Source organism: Oncorhynchus mykiss, chromosome 13, assembly GCF_057628025.1.
Source record: "Oncorhynchus mykiss isolate SJ-2025 chromosome 13, ASM5762802v1, whole genome shotgun sequence".
In the NCBI taxonomy this organism is placed as follows: domain Eukaryota; kingdom Metazoa; phylum Chordata; class Actinopteri; order Salmoniformes; family Salmonidae; genus Oncorhynchus; species Oncorhynchus mykiss.
In genome coordinates, this window is record NC_143034.1 from 40,295,460 (window position 1) to 40,321,379 (window position 25,920).

The 25,920-nt window shown below is 43.4% G+C and overlaps 2 protein-coding genes across 9 annotated transcripts in view; one reads left to right on the forward strand and one right to left on the reverse strand.

The window, feature by feature from the left end:
- LOC110486103 (endoplasmic reticulum transmembrane helix translocase) overlaps nucleotides 1-19,831 on the reverse strand; it is a 44,274-nt gene extending 24,443 nt beyond the window's left edge. The window contains exons 1-12 of the mRNA XM_021557455.3: nucleotides 19,325-19,831; nucleotides 18,995-19,084; nucleotides 18,428-18,691; nucleotides 17,967-18,122; nucleotides 16,735-16,804; nucleotides 5,496-5,602; nucleotides 3,805-3,934; nucleotides 3,471-3,526; nucleotides 3,209-3,335; nucleotides 943-1,080; nucleotides 658-778; nucleotides 195-352 (exon numbers count right to left, since the gene is read on the reverse strand). Coding sequence (XP_021413130.3) covers nucleotides 195-352; nucleotides 658-778; nucleotides 943-1,080; nucleotides 3,209-3,335; nucleotides 3,471-3,526; nucleotides 3,805-3,934; nucleotides 5,496-5,602; nucleotides 16,735-16,804; nucleotides 17,967-18,122; nucleotides 18,428-18,691; nucleotides 18,995-19,084; nucleotides 19,325-19,654 — 1,747 coding nt within the window. The 5' untranslated portion in view covers nucleotides 19,655-19,831. The remainder of the gene's footprint in view (nucleotides 1-194; nucleotides 353-657; nucleotides 779-942; nucleotides 1,081-3,208; nucleotides 3,336-3,470; nucleotides 3,527-3,804; nucleotides 3,935-5,495; nucleotides 5,603-16,734; nucleotides 16,805-17,966; nucleotides 18,123-18,427; nucleotides 18,692-18,994; nucleotides 19,085-19,324) is intronic.
- On the forward strand, nucleotides 19,382-25,308 carry LOC110486104 (coiled-coil-helix-coiled-coil-helix domain-containing protein 5). 8 transcript variants are annotated; one of them, XM_090196181.1, is made up of 5 exons: nucleotides 19,388-19,500; nucleotides 20,186-20,212; nucleotides 23,075-23,215; nucleotides 23,752-23,903; nucleotides 24,255-25,308. In XM_090196181.1, coding segments are annotated over exons 2-5 (324 nt in total). In that variant the 5' UTR covers nucleotides 19,388-19,500; nucleotides 20,186-20,210; the 3' UTR covers nucleotides 24,284-25,308. The 8 variants fall into 8 exon arrangements, with proteins under 8 accessions (XP_021413138.1, XP_090052307.1, XP_090052310.1 ...); XM_021557462.3 differs by having other exon boundaries at nucleotides 19,415-19,833; XM_090196183.1 differs by having other exon boundaries at nucleotides 19,416-19,500; nucleotides 24,258-25,308.
- Nucleotides 25,309-25,920: the final 612 nt, after the last annotated feature.

Here is a 25,920-nt window from a genome sequence, read left to right on the forward strand (position 1 = left end):
GTGCGCACGCACACACACACACACACACACACACACACACACACACACACACACACACACACACACACACACACACACACACACACACACACACACACACACACACACACACACACACACACACACACACACACACACACACACACACACACACACACACACACACACACACACACACACACACACACACACACCTTTAGTGAGGGTCCAGTCAGCAGCAGTGAGCATGGCCTTCTCCAGGGGGTCGCCTACCAGCTGTCCGTCGTCAAGGGTAACCAGTGAGTGACAAGTAGCAACCACCCGATGCGTTTCCACTGGGACCTCTGACACAGGCATCACTTCTTTCCCTTTTCTGGAGGAGTTTAGAAAAGGTTTACAAACAAATGTAAAAACGTACTTCATATACTTCCAAAGATTTTAATATGATTAATTAATGCTAAAAACGTGTCAGTTTCTCTTTAAATGTCACTCCTCAATATGACAATACTCACAGTATGACACCAGTGCATAAGGGCATTGGTAGACACTTTACTTAACCCAGACCGTTACAATGCATTATGATGCCATTATGAAGCCTTTAAAACGTCTTAATATCATCAGGTCCAGTCAGACTTTGGAAAAATTAGCAACAAAGAAATCTAAAAAAAGAGAGTGTACCTGAGTCCTGCGACCCCCCGCACAACCAGATGGTCGCTGGTCAAGGTGCCCGTCTTGTCAAAGCAGCACACCTCCACCTTGCCTGCAAATGGGATCCTGAAGGGCTCAGTGCAGAACACATCTAAGCAAGGGAGAAGAAAGAAAGGGGTGAGTCAAATAGCAGAACAGCGAGGTGGACTGGCATCATTAAGTACTACAAACATTACTATGCCAGTTTCAGAACCACTTTCACAACACATACATCCACATACCACCCCGCCCACCACACACACACTGCTGACTCACAGAGCTTGGCCAGAGCGATGAGGGATGTGTTGACTGCAAGAGACAATTCTATAGGGAGCTCAGGTGGAACCACAGAGGTCAGGATGAGAGTACACTCCAGGAACAACTTATACCGGTTCCTGCTAGGGTCCTTAGTTCCTGCAGGGGAGAGCACACAGAGACAGTTACACAACTAAACTCAGCAAAAAAAAGAAACGTCCTCTCACTGTCTACTGCGTTTATTTTCAGTAAACTTAACATGTGTAAATATTTGTATGAACATAAGATTCAACAACTGAGACAAACTGATCAAGTTCCACAGACATGTGACTAACATAAATGGAATTATGTGTTCTTAAACAAAGGGGTATTCAAAATCAAAAGCAACAGTCAGTATCTGGTGTGGCCACCAGCTGCATTAAGTACGGCAGTGCATCTCCTCCTCATGGACTGTACCAGATTTGCCAGTTCTTGCTGTGAGATGTTACCCCACACTTCCACCAAGGTACCTGCAAGTCCCTGGACATTTCTGGGGGGAATGGCCTTAGCCCTCACCCTCCGATCCAACAGGTCCCAGATGTGCTCAATGGGATTGATATCCGGGCTCTTCGCTGGCCATGGCAGAACACTGACATTCATGTCTTGCAGGAAATCACGCACAGAACGAGCAGTATGGCTGGTGGCATTGTCATGCTGGAGGGTCATGTCAGGATGAGCCTGCAGTACCACATGAGAGAGGAGGATGTCTTCCCTGTAACGTACAACGTTGAGATTGCCTGCAATGACAACAAGCTCAGTCCGATAATACTGTGACACACCGCCCCCAGACTATGACGGACCCTCCACCTCCAAATCGATCCAGCTCTAGAGTACAGGCCTCGGTGTTATGCTCATTCCGTCGACGATAAACGCGAATGCGACCATCACCCCTGGTGAGACAAAATCATCAGTGAAGAGCACTTTTTGCCAGTCCTGTCTGGTCCAGCGACAGTAGGTTTGTGCCCATAGGCAACGTTGTTGCCGGTGATGTCTGGTGAGGACCTGCCTTACAACAGGCCTACAAGCCCGCAGTCCAGCCTCTCTCAGCCTATTGTAGACAGTCTGAGCACTGATGGAGGGATTGTACGTTCCTTGTGTAACTCGGGCAGTTGTTGTTGCCATCCTGTACCTGTCCCGCAGGTATGATGTTCGGATGTACCGATCCTTTGCAAGTGTTGTTAAACGTGGTCTGCCACGGCGAGGACGATCAGCTGTCCGTCCTATCTCCCTGTAGCGCGGTCTTAGGCGTCTCACAGTACTGACATTGCAATTTATTGCCCTGGTCACATCTGCAGTCCTCATGTCTCCTTGCAGCATGACTAAGGCACGTTCACGCAGATGAGCAGGGACCCTGGGTATCTGTCACTGCGAGGACGATCAGCTGTCCGTCTTGTCTCCCTGTAGTGCTGTCTTTTTTCTTTTGGTGCTTTTCAGAGTCCGTAGAAAGGCCTCTTTAGTGTCCTAAGTTTTCATAACTGTGACCTTAATTGCCTACCGTCTGTAAACTGTTAATGTCTTAACGACTGTTCCACAGGTGCATGTTCATTAATTGTTTCTGGTTCAATGAACAAGCATGGGAAACAGTTGTTTAAACCCTTTACAATGAAGATCTGGTAAGTTATTTGAATTTTTATGAATTATCTTTGAAAGACAGGGTCCTGAAAAAGGGACTTTTCTTTTTTTGCTGAGTTTTTCGTAATAGTTACTCACACAGAGAAAGCTATGCAGTATGTTTGCACACATGCCTGTAAGTTGCTTTGGATAAAAGCATCTGCTAAATGGCATATATTGTTATTATTATTAATAATAAGAAAAAATACAGTTATACTGCATGTAATCAGGAAAAACCTGCAGCTCTCTCCTGACCTCAGGGCCTATTTCAACAACTTGTTTTATAACATTTTATAAAGGAGGAATTTGTGTTTAATAGGTCATGTTTTTGTTTTTTTGTGAATAGGGCCCTTCGGCAAGACTGTCAATGTTCAGTAAAAATGTTAATTGAATAAAATATTATCTCCTTAAATTGTCTCTTGGCTAATAAACTACCGCCAAGATATAAACAACTGTATAATGGAGAAATGCTCTAAGTAGGACCAACTGTACTTTGCATTGCCTCTGCATTGCTTGTTCCATGGGGTTTTAGAATGGGTATCTGTGAAGAACTTTGTGACAACTGTTGAAGTAAAAAGGGCTTTATAAAACACATTTAATTGATTGATTTCGTTGCGTTTTTCACTGCATCCCTCACCTTCCACCCACACATAGCCAGCAGCAGCAATGGCAAACACCAGGAGGAAGAGGATGAAGATGAATGTTTCCAAGTTGTTGGCTGTCACCCTCTTCACTCCAAACAAGATGGTCCTCAGCAGTTTACCCTGTAGACAGGCGTGGTTAACAACACCAGGGTTGTATTCATTACTGAACACCGTAGCAAAACATTTTGCAACAGAAAATGAAAACAAGTGGTTCTTATTGGACAAGTTCGGTAGTCAAGGGCAGCAGCCCCTCACCTGAGAGGTATAGAATCCGGTTCTCAACACATAAGCCACACAGCCATTGTCCACAGCTGCAGAAAAATGAAAAAGAAGAAAAACAAACTATTATAATTTGCTCTTAGTGAGACAAGAGCAGGGCAGATTCAATCCATCTATTCTGAGGCTGAGGGAGATGACAGTTGAAACATAACTGATCTAAAATATAGATTTGTTTTTATATTGATAAGGGATAACTAAATATAGATTTAAAGTGCTTTATAATTAGAACTGTTAATCTCAAAGTGCAAAAAATTCAGGACATTTCTGCCTTATAAGTGAATAATATACTAAACAGTAGGTAGGAACTGACGTTTGAGTCCTACAGTGGCACGGAGCGGGGGGCTGTGCTGCACCACCTTAGTCCCACCAGAGATTATGTGGAGGCGGGCATCACCCTGGAGGTCCAATACCCTCTCTGGGTCCAGATCCTCCACCGGCTCCTAAACACACAACATGGTGGAACATCAAATTAAAAACGTATTTTAAAGGATAAATAGAGCCTATGATTTAGAAAGCATATGATTTTGCTAAATGATTTGTGGAGCATCTTTGATATTCTATGCTTATGAAGTCTTTATGAATGATATATAGTAACATTCCCATTGTTTTGACAATCTACAGTGATCATCCTTGAGAAGTTTGTACAACTTGATTGGAGTCCACCAAATTCAATTGCTTGGACATGATTTGGAAAGGCACACACCTGTCTATATAAGGTCCCAAAACTGACAGTGCATGTCAGAGCAAAAACCAAGCTATGAGGTCGAAGGAATTGTCCGTAGAGCTCTGATTGTGTCGAGGCACAGATCTAGGGAAGGGTACCAAAACATTTCTGCAGCATTGAAGGTCCCCAAGAACACAGTGGCCTCCATCATTCTTAAATAGAAGAAGTTTGGAACCACCAGGACTCTTCCAAGAGCTGGCCGGCCAGCCAAACTGAGCAATCGGGGGAGAAGGGCCTTAGTCAGGGAGGTGGCCAAGAACCAGATGGTCACTGACAGAGCTCTAAAGTTCCTCTGTGGAGATGAGAGAACCTTCCAGAAGGACAACCATCTATGTAGCACTCCACCAATCAGGCCTTTATGGTAGAGTGACCAGACAGAAGCCACTCCTCAGTAAAAGGCACTTGACAGCATGCTTGGAGTATGCTAAAAGGCACCTTAAGACTCTCAGACCATGAGAAACAAGATTCTCTGGTCTGATGAAACGAAGATTGAACTCTTCGGCCTGAATGCCAAATGTCACGTCTGGAGGAAACCTGGCACCATCCCTACGGTGAAGCATGGTGGTGGCAGCATCATGCTGTGGGGATGTTTTTCAGCAGCAGGGACTGGGAGACCAGTCAGGATCGAGGTAAAGATGAACAGAGCAAAATACAGAGAGATCCTTGACGAAGAGCGCTCTGGAGCACTCAAGACCTCAGACTGGGGCGAAGGTTCACCATCCAACAGGACAACAACCCTTAGCACACTGCCAAGACAATGCAGGAGTGGCTTCGAGACAAGTCCCTGAATGTCGTTGAGTGGCCCAGCAAGAGCCTGGACTTGAACCCAATCGAACATCTCTGGAGAGACCTGAAAATAGCTGTGCAGCAATGCTATTCAACCTGAGCTTATTCAACCTGAGCTTGAGAGGATCAGCAAAGAAGAATGGGATAAACTCCCCAAATACAGGTGTGCCAAGCATGTAGCATCATACCCAAGAATATTTGAAGTACTGAGTAATGGGTCTGAATACTTATGTAAATGTGATATTTATTGTATTTTTAATACATTTGCTAAAATTTCTAAAAGCCTGTTTTTGCATTGTCAATATGGGGTATTGTGTGTAGATTGATGAGGAAAAAAACAATTTACATCAATTTTAGAATAAGGCTGTGTAACGCAACAAAATGTGGAAAAAGTCTGAATACTTTCCGGAGGCACTGTATATTGTCCAGATAGACTGCATTGTTTTACATGGTTGTTATCTAGTATTGGACAGGCTTCCCGTATGTCTGACCTTCATCTGAGGAACTGACTCTCCCGTCAGCATGGCCTCGTTCACGATGCAGCGCCCTCTCAGCAGCAGCACGTCACATGGAACCAAGTTCTTCTGGGGAGAGCGGCCTGGGGTGAAGAGAAAGACAGATATATACTGTGTCAAACCAACGTGAGAATGCTGTTCATTGACTACAGCTCAGCACCATGGTATCCTCAAAGCTCATCACTAAGCTAAAGTCCCTGGGACTGAACACCTCCCTCTGCAACTGGATCCTGGACTTCCTGACGGGCCGCCGCCAGGTGGTGAGGGTAGGCGACAACACATCAGCCATGCTGACCCTCAACATGGGGGCCCCTCAGGGGTGCATGCTTAGTCCCCTCATGTACTGACTGTTTACACATTAAGTTTTCCAGACGACACGACGGTGGTATGCCTTATCACCGACGACGATGAGACAGCCTATAGAGAGGAGGTCAGAGACCTGGCAGTGTGGTGCCAGGACAACAAGTTCTCCCTCAAAGTCAGTAAGACAAAAGGAGCTGATCGTGGACTACAGGAAACGGAGGACCAAGCACACACCCGTTCACATCGACAGGGCTGTAGTAGAGCGGGTTGAGAGTTCCTCGGTGTCCACATCACTAAGGATATATATACCATGGTCCAAACACACCAACACAGTCATGAAGAGGGCACAACAACGTCTCCTCCCCCTCAGGAGCTGAAAAGATTTGGCATGGGCCAAATCATCGCGCACCAGCGACTCCTGACGCGGGCCGGGCGCAGTGCGCGCTAACCAAGGTTGCCAGGTGCACAGTGTTTCCCCCGACACATTGGTGCGGCTGGCTTCCGGGTTGGATGCGCGCTGTGTTCAGAAGCAGTGCGGCTTGGTTGGGTTGTGTATCGGAGGACGCATGACTTTCAACCTTTGTCTCTCCCGAGCCCGTACTGGAGTTGTAGCGATGAGATAAGATAGTAGCTATTAAACAATTTGAGACCATGAAATTGGGGAGAAAACGGGGTAAAAAAAATGTTTTATAAAATAAAATACAAAATAAATACAAAGTTATACAGCTAAACCATCGAGAGCATCTTGACTGGCTGCATCACTGCTTGGTATTGCAACTGCTTGGCATCAGACAGCAAGGCGCTAGAGGTAGTGCATATGCCCCATTACATAACTGGGGCCGGGCTCCCTGCCATCCAGGACCTCTATACCAAGCGGTGTCAGAGGAAGGCCCAAAACTGTCAAAGAATCAAGCCATAGACTGTTCTCTCTACTACCGCACAGTCTATAACCAACAGGGCCCTGAAAAGCTTCTACTCTCAAACCATAAGACTTCTAAAAAAAGACTGCTAAATAGCTATTCAAAATGGCTACCCGGACTACCTGCATTGACCCTTTTTTGCACTGACAATGCACATACACTGGACTCTACCCACACACTCACACATACTTACACCAACACAACATATGCCCAAACACACATTACACACACTTTCAAACTCACCACATACACTACCGGTCAAAAGTTGAAGAACACTTACTTATTCGAGGGTTTTTCTTTATTTTGACTATTTTCTACATTGTAGAACAATAGTGAAGACGTCAAAACTATGAAATAACACATATGGAATCATGTAGTAACCAAAAAAAGTGTTATATAAAATATATTTTGATTTGTTTTTGAGATTCTTCAAATAGCCACCCTTTGCATTGATGACAGCTTTGCACACTCTTGGCATTCTCTCAACCAGCTTCACCTGGAATGCTTTTCCAACAGTCTTGGAGTTCCCACATATGCTGAGCACTTGTTAGCTGCTTTTCCTTCACTGCGGTCCGACTCATCCCAAACCATCTCAATTGGGTTGAGGTAAGGGGATTGTGGAGGCCAGGTCATCTCATGCAGCACTCCATCACTCTCCTTTTTGGTAAAATAGACACAGCCTAGAGGTGTGTTGGGTCATTGTCTTGTTGAAAAACAAATGATAGTCCCACTAAGCGCAAATCAGATGGTATGGTGTATAGCTGCAGAATGCGGTGGTATCCATGCTGGTTAAGGGTGCCTTGAATTCTAAATAAATCAATGACAGTGTCACCAGCAAAGCACCCCCACACCTCCTCCTCCATGCTTTACGGTGGGAAATACACAAGCGGAGATCATCCGTTCACCCACACCGCGTATCACAAAGACACGGGGGTTGAAACCAAAAATCTCCAATTTGGACTCCAGACCAAAGGACAAATTTCCACCAGTCTAATATTCATTGCTCGTGTTTCTTGGCCCAAGCAAGTCTCTTTTTCTTATTGGTGTCCTTCAGTGGTGGTTTCTTTGAAGCAATTCGACCATGAAGGCCTGATTCACAGTCTCCTCTGAAGAATTGATGTTGAGATATGTCTGTTACTTGAACTCTGAAGCATTTACTTGGGCTGCATTTCTGAGGCTGGTAACTCTAATGAACTTATCCTCTGCAGCAGAGGTAACTATGGGTCTTCCTTCCCTGCGGCGGTATAGGGCTATCTTCTGTACAGTGAGGTGAGGGAAAAAAGTATTTGATCCCCTGCTGATTTTGTACGTTTGCCCACTGACAAAGAAATAATCAGTCTGTTATTTTATTGGTAGGTTTATTTGAACAGTGAGAGACAGAATATCAACAAAAAAATCCTGAAAAACGCATGTCAAAAATGTTATAAATTGATTTGCATTTTAATGAGGGAAATAAGTATTTGACCCCTCTGCAAAACATGACTTAGTACTTGGTGGCAAAACCCTTGTTGGCAATCACAGAGGTCAGATGTTTCTTGTAGTTGGCCACCAGGTCTGCACACATCTCAGGAGGGATTTTGTCCCACTCCTCTTTGCAGATCTTCTCCAAGTCATTACGGTTTCGAGGCTGACATTTGGCAACTCGAACCTTCAGCTCCCTCCACAGATTTTCTATGGGATTAAGGTCTGGAGACTGGCTAGGCCACTCCTGGACCTTAATATGCTTGTGCTTTTTCTTGAGCCACTCCTTTGTTGCCTTGGCCGTGTGTTTTGGGTCATTGTCATGCTGGAATACCCATCCGCGACCCATTTTCAATACCCTGGCTGAGGGATGGAGGTTTTCACCTAAGATTTGACGGTACATGGCCCCGTCCATCGTCCCTTTGATACGGTGAAGTTGTCCTGTCCCCTTAGCAGAAAAACACGCACAAAGTATAATGTTTCCACCTCCATGTTTGACGGTGGGGATGGTTTCTTGGGGTCATAGGCAGCATTCCTCCTCCTCCAAACACAGCAAGTTGAGTTGATGCAAAGAACTCCATTTTGGTCTCATCTGACCACAACACTTTCACCCAGTTGTCCTCGGAATCATTCAGATGTTCATTGGCAAACTTCAGACGGGCATGTATATGTGCTTTCCTGAGCAGGGGGACCTTGCGGGCGCTGCAGGATTTCAGTCCTTCACGGCGTAGTGTGTTACCAATTATTTTCTTGGTGACTATGGTCCCAGCTGCCTTGAGATCCTGTGTCGTTCTGGGCTGATTCCTCACCGTTCTCATGATCATTGCAACTCCACTAGGTGAGATTTTGCATGAAGCCCCAGGCCGAGGGAGATTGACAGTTCTTTTGTGTTTCTTCCATTTGCGAATAATCGCACCAACTGTTGTCACCTTCTCACCAAGATGCTTGGCAATGGTCTTGTAGCCCATTCCAGCCTTGTGTAGAGCTACAATCTTATCCCTGACATCTTGGAGAGCTCTTTGGTCTTGGCCACGGTGGAGAGTTTGGAATCTGATTGATTGATTGCTTCTGTGGACAGGTGTCTTTTATACAAGTAAGAAACTGAGATTAGGAGCACTCCCTTTAAGAGTGTGCTCCTAATCTCAGCTCGTTACCTGTATGAAAGACACCTGGGAGCCAGAAATCTTTCTGATTGAGAGGGGGTCAAATACATATTTTCCTCATTAAAATGCTAATCAATTTATAAAAATTTTGACACACGTTTTTCTGGATATTTTTGTTGTTATTCTGTCTCTCACTGTTGAAATAAACATACCATTAAAATTATAGACTGATCATTTCTTTGTCAGTGGGCAAACATACAAAATCAGCAGGGGATCAAATACTTTTTCCCCCTCACTGTATACCACTCCTACCTTGTCACAACACAACTGATTGGCTCAAAAGCATTAAGAAATTCCACAAATTAACAAGGCATACCTGTTAATTGAAATGCATTCCAGGTGACTACCTCATGAAGCTGGTTGAGAGAATACCAAGAGTGTGCAAAGCTGTAATCAAGGCAAAGGGTGGCTATTTGAAGAATCTCAAATATATTTGTTTAACACTTTGTGTTACTAGATGATTCCATTTGTGTTATTTCATTTTTTTGATGTCTTCACTGTTATTCTACACTGTAGAAAATAGTAAAAATAAAGAAAAACCCTTGAATGAGTAGGTGTTCTAAAACTTTTGACCGGTAGTGTATGCTGCTGCTACTAGTGTATGCTGCTGCTACTACTACTGTCTATTATCTATCTTGTTGCCTAGTCACTTTACCCCTACCTACAATGCATTCGGAAAGTATTCAGACCCCATACCCTTTTCCACATTTTGTTACATTAGACTTCTTCTAAAATGTACTAATAAAAATCCTCATCAACACCACTGATGAGTTCTGACTACAAACTTGAAGTATTCTTAATTATCAGGTATCCTATTGAAATATTGAAAATAGTTTCCACACCAGAAGTGAATACCTGTGAATAATGGTTACCTGTAAGCTTGAAATGTATTGAGTAAAGGAAGTGCAATCACGTGGCAGGCACTTATAAGGATGGAGAGATGTGGTTTAGTGGAAGGGGGCAGAGGTCAGATCAGGTCACATTAAGGGAGAATGAACAGTTTATAGCCTGCATCACATACTTTCCTGCCTAGCAACAACGATGTCATATTTTGAGAAAAGGACGAGTGGTAGTATTAAGTGGTTGGGGTATTAATACTACCACTGGTGGAACCATGTCTTTGTCTTATGCCGTTGAATGAACTTGGTTTAAGCTTTACTAATCGTCCGTGAGTTTTACAAGGTTTACTACAGAAATAGCTTATTTACATAACTATTCAGACCCTTTGCTATGAGACTCGAAATTGAGTTCAGGTCTGAATACATTCCAAATGCACTGTATATGTACAGTACATGGCTACCTCAATTACCTAGTACCCCTGCACATCAACTGGATACTCACACTCCCTGTATATATACATTTTACTTTCTACTCCCTATATATAGATAGCCATGTTATTTTTCTCGTTATTCGCTGTGTATTTCTTCCTCGTCATCATTTATATTTTACAATTTTGTATCTTATCTTTAACTCGGCATTGTTGGGGCCTCCCGAGTGGCGCAGTGGGCTAAGGCAATGCATCGCAGTGCTTGGGGCATCACTACAGACCCGGGTTCGATCACAGCCGGCCGTGCCCGGGAGACCCATGAGGTGGCACACAATTGGCCCAGGTTCGAGTTAGGGGAGAGTTTGGCCGGCCGGGATTTCATTATCCCATCGCGCAATAGAGACTCCTTGGGGTGGGCCGGGCACCTGCAAGCTGACTTCGGTCGCCAGTTGGATGGTGTTTCCTCCGACACATTGGTGCGGCTGGCTTCCAGGTTAAGCGAGCAGTGTGTCAAGAAGCAGTGTGGCTTGGCAGGGTCATGTTTTTGGAGGACGCATGGCTCTCGACCTTCGCCTCTCCCATATCCGTAGGGCAGTTGCAGCAATGGGACAAGACTGTAACTATCAAATGGATATCACAAAATTGGGGAGAAAAAGGGGTAAAATATATATATATATATATATATATATATATATATATATATATATATATATATATATATATATATATATATATATATATATATATAAAAAAAATATATATATATATATATACACTACTGTTCAAAAGTTTGGGGTCACTTAGAAAATGTCCTTGTCTTTTAAAGAATTTTTTTTTATGTCCATTAAAATAACCAAATTGATCAGAAATACAGTGTAGACATTGTTAATGTTGTAAATGACTTTTGTAGCTGGAAACGGCAGATTTTTTATGGAATCTGGAGCATCAGCATTTGTGGGTTCATTTACAGGCTCAAAATGGCCAGAAACAAAGATATTTCTTCCAAAACTCATCAGTCTGTTCTTGTTCTGAGAAATGAAGGCTATTCCAGAGGAGATACGGAACTAAATTGTCCTGGTGTGAGCATCCTGGGGGGAAGACAAAGTCATGCTCACACTGTGTCAAACTGGCTGGGGCTCGATCTCAATTAGTCTCTCCACGATTCCTCACATCTCATCTACTCGCATCCTTCTCCACAGTATTCGAGGACAAAGTCCAAGGTCCCTCTCCTCCCCTTTTTCTCCAATGCATTTTAATAAGGAGGCGAGGACATAAGATGTGTGAAATTAAGGAAAGATGATTTGAGAAAGAGCCAGGTTCTAGATGGAGGAAATACACTGGAAAGGGAAAGGTTAACAGACTTTAAAAGAAAACATATATACACACACACACACACACACACACACACACACACACACACACACACACACACACACACACACACACACACACACACACACACACACACACACACACACACACACACACACACACACACACACACACACACACACACACACACACACACACACACGGACCTTTCCTCACACTTTGAACAGCTGTAACTGTTTTAATCATATTAAACACTAAGTATACAGTGCCTTGCGAAAGTATTCGGCCCCCTTGAACTTTGCGACCTTTTGCCACATTTCAGGCTTCAAACATAAAGATATAAAACTGTATTTTTTTGTGAAGAATCAACAACAAGTGGGACACAATCATGAAGTGGAACGACATTTATTGGATATTTCAAACTTTTTTAACAAATCAAAAACTGAAAAATTGGGCGTGCAAAATGATTAAGCCCCCTTAAGTTAATACTTTGTAGCGCCACCTTTTGCTGCGATTACAGCTGTAAGTTGCTTGGGGTACGTCTCTATCAGTTTTGCACATCGAGAGACTGAAATGTTTTCCCATTCCTCCTTGCAAAACAGCTCGAGCTCAGTGAGGTTGGATGGAGAGCATTTGTGAACAGCAGTTTTCAGTTCTTTCCACAGATTCTCGATTGGATTCAGGTCTGGACTTTGACTTGGCCATTCTAACACCTGGATATGTTTATTTTTGAACCATTACATTGTAGATTTTGCTTTATGTTTTGGATCATTGTCTTGTTGGAAGACAAATCTCCGTCCCAGTCTCAGGTCTTTTGCAGACTCCATCAGGTTTTCTTCCAGAATGGTCCTGTATTTGGCTCCATCCATCTTCCCATCAATTTTAACCATCTTCCCTGTCCCTGCTGAAGAAAAGCAGGCCCAAATCATGATGCTGCCACCACCATGTTTGACAGTGGGGATGGTGTGTTCAGTGTGATGAGCTGTGTTGCTTTTACGCCAAACATAAGGTTTTGCATTGTTGCCAAAAAGTTCAATTTTGGTTTCATCTGACCAGAGCACCTTCTTCCACATGTTTGGTGTGTCTCCCAGGTGGCTTGTGGCAAACTTTAAACGACACTTTTTATGGATATCTTTAAGAAATGTCTTTCTTCTTGCCACTCTTCCATAAAGGCCAGATTTGTGCAATATACGACTGATTGTTGTCCTATGGACAGTCTCCCACCTCAGCTGTAGATCTCTGCAGTTCATCCAGAGTGATCATGGGCCTCATGGCTGCATCTCTGATCAGTCTTCTCCTTGTATGAGCTGAAAGTTTAGAGGGACGGCCAGGTCTTGGTAGATTTGCAGTGGTCTGATACTCCTTCCATTTCAATATTATCGCTTGCACAGTGTTCCTTGGGATGTTTAAAGCTTGGGAAATATTTTTGTATCCAAATCCGGCTTTAAACTTCTTCACAACAGTATCTCGGACCTGCCTGGTGTGTTCCTTGTTCTTCATGATGCTCTCTGCGCTTTTAACGGACCTCTGAGACTATCACAGTGCAGGTGCATTTATACGGAGACTTGATTACACACAGGTGGATTGTATATATCATCATTAGTCATTTAGGTCAACATTGGATCATTCAGAGATCCTCACTGAACTTCTGGAGTGAGTTTGCTGCACTGAAAGTAAAGGGGCTGAATAATTTTGCACGCCCAATTTTTCAGTTTTTGATTTGTTAAAAAAGTTTGAAATATCCAATAAATGTCGTTCCACTTCATGATTGTGTCCCACTTGTTGTTGATTCTTCACAAAAAAATACAGTTTTATATCTTTATGTTTGAAGCCTGAAATGTGGCAAAAGGTCGCAAAGTTCAAGGCGGCCGAATACTTTCGCAAGGCACTGTATATACACATATATATACACACACACACACACACACACACACAACCTTTAACTAGGCAAGTCAGTTAAGAACAAATTCTTATTTACAATGACGGCCTACCAAAAGGCCTCCTGCGGGGACGGGGGCTGGGATTAAAAATAAAAATAAATTAAATACAGGACAAAACACACATCACGACAAGAGAGACAACACAACACTACATAAAGAGAGACCTAAGATGACAACATAGCATGGCAGCAGCACATGACAACACAACATAGTAGCAACACAACATGACAACAACATGGCAGCAGCACAAAACATCGTACAAACATCATTGGGCACAGACAACAGCACAAAGGGCGAGAAGGTAGAGACAAAAATACATCACGCAAAGCAGCCGCAACTGTCATTATTAAGAGTGTCCATGATTGAGTCTTTGAATGAAGAGATGAAACTGTCCAGTTTAAGTGTTTGTTGCAGCTCATTCCAGATGCTAGCTGCAGCGAACAGAAACGACGAGAGACCCAGGGATGTGTGTGCTTTGGGGACCTTTAACAGAATGTGACTGGCAGAATGGGTGTTGTATGTGGAGGATGAGGGCTGCAGTAGATATCTCAGATAGGAGGGAGTGAGGCTTAAGAGGGTTTTATAAATAAGCATCAACCAGTGGGTTGCGACGGCTATACAGAGATGCCCAGTTTACAGAAGAGTATAGAGCGCAGTGATGTGTCCTATAAGGAGCATTGGTAGCAAATCTGGTGGCTGAATGGTAAAGAACATCTAGCCGCTCGACAGCAACCTTACCTGCCGATCTATAAATTACGATCTATAAACTCCGTAATCTAGCATGGGTAGGATGGTCATCTGAATCGGGGTTATTTTGGCAGCTGGGGTGAAAGAGGAGCAATTACGATAGAGGAAACCAAGTCTAGATTTAACTTTAGCCTGCCGCTTTGATATGTGCTGAGAGAAGGACAGTGTACTGTTTAGCCATACTCCCAAGTACTTGTATGAGGTAACTACCTCAAGCTCTAAACCCTCAGATGTAGTAACAACACAGAGAGAGGGGCATTCTTCTTACCAAACCATATGACCATTGTTTTGGAGGTGTTCAGAACAGGGTTAAGGGCACAGAAAGCTTGATGTGGAGCATTTAACACAAAATCTGAGGAGGGGCCAGCTGAATAGAACTGTATCATCTGCATATAAAATGGATAAGAGAGCTTCCTACTGCCTGAGCTATTTTGTTGATGTAAATTGAGAAAAGCGTGGGGCCTAGGATCGAGCCTTGGGGTACACCCTTGGTGACAGGCAGTAGCTGAGACAGCAAATGTTCTGACATTGTACACTGCATTCTTTGAGAGAGGTAGTTAGCAAACCAGGCCAAATACCACTCAGAGTAGGGCTGGGCAATATATAGAGTTTTTTCAATATATTCAGCACGATATGGAAAATGCCTGTATCGCAAGAATCAAAGTTCTGTTATAATGTTTTACAAATGCAGCATCTCACTGTCTTTTCTCTGTCAACCCAATGACGAATCATGTCCAAATTGCGTGACAACACGTTACAACAAATTGTAACCACGCCAGAGAAGTGTAGCGGCGGTAAGCGTTCCACCAAAATGGAAAGTGAGGATGTGAGTTTAGCCTCTCATGAGGATGAAATCATCACCAAATAGGGCAGCAATGTTTATTCAGTAATATGGAAGTGGTTCGGGTTCAAGAGGTCTGATGTTCAGCAAACGAATGTCCTGTGCAAAATGTGTCGAAAGACAATTGCTACGAAAAGCAGCAGTACAACCAACCCCTTCCATCACCTGCAACTGAAACATGCGGTGGAATGGAAGGACTGCGTGAGACTACGCAATGCCGATTCCAGTCACCCGATTCCGAAAACGTCTGCTAAAAAGACATACGGGTGAAGTCTCAAAGACTCTCTGGCATCGTGGAAGATGAGCGAAGACCGGCAGGTGTGCATGACAACTGACAGCAGGAGCAACATGATAAAAGCATTGCGATTGAACAACTGGACCCGCCTGCAGTACTTTGGGCACAGGCATCACCTCGCCATTGGTAAGTGTGACATTGGATAATTAAAGTGCATTCAAAAAAGTTATGTTCAGGCCAGCTGTAGGCTAATGTGTTAGTAGTGGTGTCATTCTGCCAATCGAATAGGAAATAACCACAGGCTGTTTTAATTATAACAACAAATTAACTAAATTAATACATTTCAATCAAAATGATTATATAAATGACATATTCAAACAGCTAGTGGTCAAACATTCCTAAACAATAGAATAGAAGTGTGGGTGTGTGTTGTTCATTTGTGTTGTTCATTTGTTTTGCACAAATAGGCCTTGAGGACTTGTATATTTTTTATTTTAATAAAGAAAATTCAGTTAAGAATTATGTCTTGGCCTTTTTTAATTTGTTTAGAGAAAAACAAGAAATTGAGATATATATCGTGAATCGTCCACACCTCTAAAAAAAAAATAGAGATATTACTTTTAGGCCATATCGCCCATCCCTACCTCAGAGACACCAATACTCCTTAGCCGGCCCACAAGAATGGAATGGTCTACTGTATCAAAAGCTTTGGCCAAGTCAATAGAAAAAGCAGCACAACATTGCTTAGAATCAAGGGCAATGGTGACATCATTGAGGACCTTTAAGGTTGCAGTGACACATCTATAACCTGAGAGGAAACCAGATTGCATACCCGAGAGAATACTAGACATCAAGAAAGCCAGTCAGTTAATTATTGACAAGTTTTTCCAACACTTTTGATATACAGGGCAAAATAGAAATAGGTCTATAGCAATTAGGATCAGCTTGATCTCCCCCTTTAAATAAAGGAAGAATCGTGGCTGCCTTTCAAGCAATGGAACCTTACCTATTGAGACGATGTCCCCGGGGACTAGTTCATCACTGGACACAGGCCTCCACTTCCTGTTGCGGTAAACCTGTTGGGAATCATGGGCACAAACGTGTAAATATCAGGGGCCTGTTCAGTAGGGAGAAAATGTTTTGACACAGAGTAAAACAGGGTTTTACTAGCTACACTTGTTCAATAATAAGAACACACAAATACGTTCGTTTCCGTTTCAAAACATTTTACACGGTGTGCCCTACTGAACACGAGACGGACAGATCAATATGAATCCAGATCAAATCGATAATTTGGTTAATTCAGCATTTCCCAAACTAGGGATCGAAAGACTCCTACATGGGCGGCAGGTAGCCTGGCGGGTAGGAGTGTTGGGCCAGTAACCGAAAGGCTATAACTGAAAGGTTGCTGGATTGAATCCCCGAGCTGACATGGTAAAAATCTGTCGTTCTGCCCCTGATCAAGGCAGTTAACCCACTGTTCCCCGGCCGCCAATGACGTGGATGTCGATTTTAGGCAGCCCCGCACACCTCTCTGATTCAGAGGGGTTGGGTTAAATGCAGAAGACACATTTCAGTTGAATGCATTCAATTTTACAACTGACTCGGTATCCCCCTTTCCCCCAATTGTGGCTCTAACTTGTGAACGATATGGGCTATACGCTATTATGACCTGCAAGCTAAGACTCTCAGGAACAAGTATGTGTCTTCTATTTCCCTCTACCACGCAGAAAAGCATGACTCGTTAGAACCGAGTGGACAGAACCAGCCACCAAATCAGACTGGGGGGGATATTCTGGGGGAAAAGATTATCATAATTGAAAGCAATGATGGTGTTCTTTTCTACAGAGATCATACACAATTATTGGCTGATGATCTTCTGATGCATTTCAATCACTTCAAACCATACTTCTCTCAGATTGAAGTACTGCCAGACATATTTGCCATAGACCCAAATAAAAAGTAAATATTGGCTGTTGATTACATCATTACATCATACAAAAAAAGTTTCCCGAAATGGGGTCTCAGCCCAAAAAAGCTTAGGAACCCCTGGGTAAATGAGTCTGATGCTAGTATATAATGGAAGTCAGGGCCTTCGTTCTACAACTCTAGAATAACAAGGCTCTGGTGAGAACTTGTTGATCTGCACTTGAGCAAGAAGAACAGGCACCTGTGCATGCATCATATCATCAAATATCAAACGACATGATAATTTCCGATAAAGATACTGTAGTTCACCTGGATCATGTAGGGTTTGTTCCCCATGCGTCGTATCTCAGACATGTTCCTCATTTGCTGTTGTACCAGAGAGGCTTCGAAGGCTACCAGCATGAAGAGAGTGAACACGCTGTAGTACCAGTACTCATCCAGACACCACAGACCAACACAGAACACCTGAGGAGAGGAGAGAGAGAGCGAGCGTCCATCTGTACACCTGTTGAGCGGTACTTTGCTGGCCTGGTTGACGCATCGGCATCCACCATAGTGGAAAGGATCATGTGAAAAGAAAATATCTGAGCTTGTGCAGTACGGTTCAGGTTAGCACGATAGTACTGAAAGGGTATTATTATTGAGTCAATACTATCCCATATGCCCTTAAAGAGATCAATATAGAAAGTGAAAGAGACTTGAGTGATTTTACTACGTGTCATATTACTGGACAAAACAACACGCAAATACGCAAGCACGCTCACACACACCTGGAAGACGAAGAAGGGAGCGGTGGCTCTCTCCCTGAAGAGTTCCAGGAAGTCCGGCACCACCATCTCAGCGCGGTTGGTCCCATAGCGCTTCTCGGCGGAATGCAGGTCTGTCTCCTCCTGGTAGCCTCGCCAGGCCTGGAAGAAGCCCATTGGCTGTCTGACGGGGAACGACACGGGGAGGAAACACTTCCTCTCCTTGCTGTCGAAGATGTAGCAGATCTTCTGGAACTCAAACGAAAGGATTCCCTCACCGTTGTCATCCTGAGGAGAGAGCAGGAGAGAGAGAGAGATATAGAAAGAGAGCAAGCGTGTACATGAGTTAAAACACACACACACAAAAATGTGCCATCCAAAAAGCAGTATAACTGACTAGCATAGAGATGTTAAGAGGACCATTCTGACACCATGCATTGCCCACAAGTTTCAACCAGTGTACCTGGGTCATGTTCAGCACAGCACACCACAGCAAAACGTTTTGCAACAGTTACAAACGTTTTCTCCCCATTGAACACAACCATGGGTTAAGTAAACAAGGTGTAGGCCAGGGGAACAAGGCAAACTCACCCTGTCTCTATGCAGTTGTACCAGCTCAGCAGAACCGTTGTTGGGGGTGGGTATAACCTTAGCCAAGGTGGCCTTGTGTGGGTCTGGCTCCTGTTTATACACATCGATTCACAGCATGTGAGCAATTCACATACTCTGACAGACACAGCCTTATAATCAGGTCAAAACTTTCTGGACAAGGGCACAACTCTATTACACATCATTTCAAAATGTCATTGTGTAGAGCATAAAATAATGCTAACTAGAGTGATCACCAGTTATGTTGGGCAGTGTTAGTTCAATCTCCAACACCTAATTCCAAAACAACTGCAGATGATCCATCCACTTTACCTTGGAGCAGGTGAGCCAACAGTGCGCGTGCACGGACCAATAACCGGAGAGCGCTGTGAGGACGTGCGCGATCCCGATGGCGGCGAGAGCAAGTAGGCCGGCTTCTGGGTACTCGGAAGTACCGTACACTCCGAGCCACACGTACAACCAGCCAGGGTACAGCACGGCTAAAAAAGGTAGAACCGTGCCGTGGAATATCCGGGGCCTGCGCCGGTACAGCGACACTGAGCTAACATTCTCGTCGTCAGTCTCGGCGCTGTCATGCTGGCTGTTCATTGAGGGGGGCTTTTGCTGGTTCCCCGGCCCCTTATTTCCGTCCTCCCCAACCATATTCCCGTTTCTTAGTCGCGTTCGTTTTTGACCCTCTCTCTCCGGGCACCCTCTATCCTCCACCTAGCTATTAGTGTCGGTGGCAAGGCAGTTTCACACAATCCAGTTGTTTTAGTCCGGTGTCAGGTCCAGTTTCTGAATCGGCTCATTCTCACAGCTGCTTCCGTGTACGCAACCACGTAAGGAAACGTGCCATTTTTGCTCTCGTATGGTTACTTCCTGCCGATTTGAACACATTTGTTTGACATCAAATATCCTCAATCGAGTGCATATTAAAATGAGCATTTTAAAAGCAGGGGTTAACAAAATACAGGTTGAAATAGCACAGGACAATCGGTTGTTTCTCCTTTAAGAAATCGATGTCAAATCTGGAATTGACAACAACCCAGGACCAATGGTATAGAACAATGGCAGTATGCAACGTGTTTCGACCAGTCGAAATAGAGGAGGGTGTATGCGGTAGATATTCTGTGTATGGCTGTGAACACATTTTATAACCTTGATTCTCTTTTTACTTTCTTTTTAAACAAGCCTTCAAACTACCTCCACCACAAACATGTAAGTGTCTTAACGTTATGCATTTAATTCAGTTTCATAGCTATCTATTTGAGTAAATCTACTTTGTAAACTGTACTCATTTACACCAATAAAATACAGTTGTGACTTGACCAGTATCTATCTATGCGTTCGAGACATTAACGTCCAGATAGCTCAAATTCAAACTACAATTATAATGTCAAGATACGTTCGGTGATTACCAAATATGGAGTTTCGATGAGAATCTTAGTTTACTACCATTACGGCCAGTATGTACTCCCCCCCCCAAAAATGCTCTTCTGCATGGTCACGGCTGGAAGGGATCCATACAGTTTGTCAAATTATCTTCAAATCTGACTTTTCGTAACGGGTTAGGAAAGAGGATCCAATTGAAGATTGCAAGAGAATGTTTATTATTGCTCCTATCTGTCACACGCACTTGTGTTAGCTTTTTAAAAAGCTTAAAAACTGTTAATAAAGATGTTCAAAGTAGTCGCAACTAAAGAATAAATGAACAGACCACGTCAGCTACAATAACTTTCTCATTAATGTTCTAATTTTTTTGTTGTTGCTATGACTGTCATGTTGTTTTTTTATCTACCTTTGTTGCATGCACTAAGTCGCTCTGTGTAATGGCATCTGCTGAATAACCAAATTGTAAATGTAAAAAATAAACACTTGCAAAGCATGCTGGGTATTAAGTTAATGAGCTCCGCCGCAAAACAAGTACATATTTGATAGGTGCGGACCTGAACCAATCATAGACGTCTATGCTACGTTTCACAAGTTTGAACAGTACAGTAGAGGCCAGGCCAGTTGTTTTATTCAATATAGTACAGAATGCCATCGTGGATACCATTATTTTTTTTTTTTATGTCTGCGTCCAATGTGAAGGAAGTTAGAGGTAGTTTCACGAGCCAATGCTAACTAGCTTTAGCGCAATGACTGGAAGTCTACAGGAATCGTTAGCATGCTAGCTGTTTTTGATCACATGACTGGGGAAGTAGATAACTATATATATATAGTTCAATATTTTTTCTGCGTGCTTTCTGTCTTGGTTTGGTAATTTAAGTTGACACTGAAACCTCTTTTCCATCCCGAAAATGACCACTTCTTAGATGGCTTGCTTAAAAATGTTCTATATAGGAAGATTATGTAATTAGCTCCAATGATTGTATTTTCCTCCATATTAAAGGGATAGTTCGAGATTTTGGCAATGAAGCCACTTATCTACTTCCCTAGTCGTGATAAAAAAACAGCTAGCATGCTAACAATTCCTGTAGACTTCCTGTAGGCAATTATTAGGAAATGGAAGACATACAAGACCACTGATAATCTCCCTCGATCTGGGGCTCCACGCAAGATCTCACCCCGTGGGGTCAAAATGATCACAAGAACGGTGAGCAAAAATCCCAGAACCACACGGGGGGGCCTAGTGAATGGCCTGCAGAGAGCTGGGACCAAAGTAACAAAGCCTACCATCAGTAACACTACGCCGCCAGGGACTCAAATCCTGCAGTGCCAGACGTGTCTCCCTGCTTAAGCCAGTACATGAGCATTTGGATGATCCAGAAGAAGGTTGGGAGAATGTCATATGGTCAGATGAAACCAAAATATAACTTTTTGGTAAAAACTCAACTCGTTGTGTTTGGAGGACAAAGAATGCTGAGTTGCATCCAAAGAACACCATACCTACTGTGAAGCATGGGGGTGGAAACATCATGCTTTGGGGCTGTTTTTCTGCAAAGGGACCAGGACGACTGATCCGTGTAAAGGAAAGAATGAATGGGGCCATGTATCATGAGATTTTGAGTGAAAACCTCCTTCCATCAGCAAGGGCATTGAAGATGAAACGTGGCTGGGTCTTTCAGCATGACAATGATCCCAAACACACCGCCCGGGCAACGAAGGAATGGCTTCTTAAGAAGCATTTCAAGGTCCTGGAGTGGCCTAGCCAGTCTCCAGATCTCAACACCATAGAAAATCTTTGGAGGGAGTTGAAAGTCCGTGTTGCCCAGCAACAGCCCCAAAACATCACTGCTCTAGAGGAGATCTGCATGGAGGAATGGGCCAAAATACCAGCAACAGTGTGTGAAAACCTTGTGAAGACTTACAGAAAACGTTTGACCTCTGTCATTGCCAACAAAGGGTATATAACAGAGTATTGAGAAACTTTTGTTATTGACCAAATACTAGTTTTCCACCATAATTTGCTAATAAATTCATTAAAAATCCTACAATGCAATTTTTTTTCTCTCATTTTGTCTGTCATAGTTGAAGTGTACAGGCCTTTCTCATCTTTTTAAGTGGGAGAACTTGCACAATTGGTGGCAGTCTAAATCATTTTTTTTTTTGTGTTTATATATTTTTAAAAAAAATATATATATATATATATATATAATTTTTGTATATTTATTATTTGTTTTTATATATATTGTAACGACCCTGAGTTTATACGCGCGGAAATCGACTCTGCGGCACAGTCGATAGCGCACCGGACCTTGGGCTAGAAGGTCGAGGGTTCGAGACCTGCTCCCTGCCTGTTTCATTACACTGTTTTCAGAAGGGATCGGACCTTGCATCCATGACAGTGCGTGTGCTTGCCCGGTGAGCGCGTTCCTGTAAGACGTAGAGCCGCAAGCTAATTTATTTGTCCTATTTAGCTATTTTACCTGAGTTGTTATTTTACCTGAAATGCACAAGGACCTCTACTCCGACAATTCTTTTTTTACAATAAACAAAGGCTTAGTGGGCAATTTTGTTTTTCATTCCTTCCACAATTGTCATTGTCACAGAAGAGGACACACAGTCCATGATTGGACATCACTGTAATTGTCTATGCATATCACAGAAACTGTTCTGCATGTCTGTGTCATCCTTCAGGCAGGTTGCCATGGATATCACCACCAAGTATTGCCATAAGGAGATGGAGAGCTATGGGCAGTGTGTGGCCGCTCACCCGTCAACATGGCAACAGCACTGTCAAGACCTAAAGATGAAGGTGGCACAGTGTACCTCTTCACAGTAAGGAATAAGCCGTTGTCCCTGACTATCAGTTGCGCATGTATAACTGTCTTAGCTAAATAGCCTAAAATCCATAACCTAACTTTCAACTCCTTGTACTCTGTGTCATTGTTTTGCATGTTAAGGAGTAGAATGATAGCAGCAAACAGACTGGTAGTACCCAGGCTATAACTGACTGGCCGAGATGGTCATATGTAAACCCGATACAGAGCAAAGTGGGCCCCCTCTGGTTCCTCTCTAGGTTTACTCCTATTTTGACAGTTAAACGGGGGAAAAACAGGCAAGTAGGAGAACAGTAAGGTGGACGTGGGGAATGAACCCTGGTCTCCAGTGGGGAACAGTATGTGTGACTAGCCAGGAGCGTTAACGCTAGACCACAGGCTTTGCACAGGTTCTCCTTCTAGGCCCAGGCCCTATCCCTTCCACTGTGCTGCTGCTTGTTCTTCGAGGGTCTAGGTTGGGTTACTGTAAAGAACTGTTGATGTGAAAATGTGTTTAAGTTTTCTTCAAGATCTTCTTGATCAATGTTTCTGCAGCCCTGTGATCCAGAAGATCCGGACAGACTGTTCAAAAGAGTTCACAGAGTTTGAACGCTGCTTACTAGAGAACCAGAACTCACCTACCTCTTGTTCAGCACACGTGGCACGCTTCCTCGGCTGTGCCGAGACAGTGGACCTTGCCGGAGTGGGTGAGTGTTCACTGATTGTAGATCAGTTTCCGGCTCGTTCACAGCCCTCACTTTTCTTGTGATTATTCTAACTTTAGACTGGTACTCCTTGGCCTTAAGAGAGTGCTTTACATCAGTGTCTTTCATATTCGGTCTTCAAGTACCCCCAAAGGTAAACATTAAAGCACTATCTTACTACATAGTGTAACCTGTCCAGTGTCCGTACACCATAATGTATTTGTTAATCTCGGTTATCCCAGAACAAACATCTTGTGTCATTTTGTCATTTGTTTAGGTATTCTGTTTCTGAGAGATTACCTTTTTGAATACTTGGTGTAGTAGTTGAAGAAGTGAATAGATCTCCTCTTTCAGCAGTGAACCCGGTTCCTCAGCCCTCTTAGGACCCAGCAGTGACCATCATCCATCCCTCTCAGAGAAGATATCTCCTTCCTGCAATACTAACGCCGGACTGCTCTATCAATCATGGATAAATCACTGCCCAAGTCATATTGATAACATAACATCCTGACTTTGTACATTAATAAAGTGGACTCTTGTCCATGGCTACTTTAGGATTTGTCAAGAGAACTCGGAATGTTAGACATTTACAAGTTACTGGGACTGATTTCTGCCTGAGACCGTTAAGATTCAAGACAGGTTATTTCTTGAAGTTATTTAATAACTATTCGATGCTACAGCTCTCTGACAATGGGATTCAGAGGTGTCCTCTTTTCTATATGTGAAAATATTCACTGTGCAGCAGGTTGTGTGTAATACATATTTATAACACTGTAGTAACCTCGGATAGCAGCATAAATGGTTCTCTTTTCCTCTACAATTTATATTGATAATGAATGTGTGTAAAGGAGTTAGCTTTGCAACCTCACATCTGTGCACAACTGCGTGTTATCCAAGTATCCCTGGTTTGTGGTGTAGTGGTCTCTTGTAAATGTTATTTTGGGGGAAGTTTATCATTAAACTCCTATATTTCAGTCCTATTACTCATCCAGTTTGGATACATACTCTGATGTTATGGTGCCCCTTTCTCGCTCCCACGCTCATTTTCTTCAGGTTGGAATAAGTCATGGTAGAATATTCAACCGTGGAATGTATGATATCTCTCCCACACATCTCTCCTTGGCTACTCACTTGTTGAGTGAAAGGAGGGAGCACAGGAAGGAGGGGAAGGTGGCTGGAAAGTTTGAATTTGAAGGAGCTAAGGAAAGGTGGATGAAACAAGAGGCTTTCCACTGGCCGGAGGGAACAGAGACCAGGAAAATGGAGAAGGTGGAGGCTGTGGAGTTATAATCTGTTTGACCATAGAGAGACAGACGAGGGGGAGGATGTTGAGTTATGTGCCCTTTGACTACTAACCGGAACAGGCCACCTTTTCTGCTTCAATTATTAAAGGCTGAGGTAGACGCAATCAAGTGGAGAGTTTCTTCCTTAGAATTGTCCGTCTTCAAAAAGGTCAACACTTTGACACAAACAACATGCAGAGGCTCTTTTCTACAATTACATTATAGCTCTCTATCATACCACTGAGTGACAAAACATTAAGAACACCTTCCTAATATTGAGTTGCACCTCCCCCTTTTGCCCTCAATTCGTCAGGGCATGGACTCTAAAAAGGTGTCGAAAGCGTTCCACAGAGATGCTTCCCACAGTTGTCAAGTTGGCTGGATGTCCTTTGGATGGTGGACCATTGTTGATACACACGGGAAACTTGAGCATGAAAAACCCAACAGTGTTGCAGTTCTTGACACAAACCAGCACGTCTGGCACCTACTACCATACCCCGTTCGAAGGCATTTAAATATTTGGTCTTGCCCATTCACCCTCTGAATGGCACATCTACACAATCCATGTCTCAAGGCTTAAAAATCATTCTTTAACCCGTCTCCTCTTCATTTTAACAAGAGACATCAATAAGGGATCATAGTTCAACTGGATTCACCTCTTCAGTCTGTGTCATGGAAAGAGCCGGTGTTCATAATGTTTTGTGCACTCATTGTAGCAGAAGAAGCCTTGCATCATC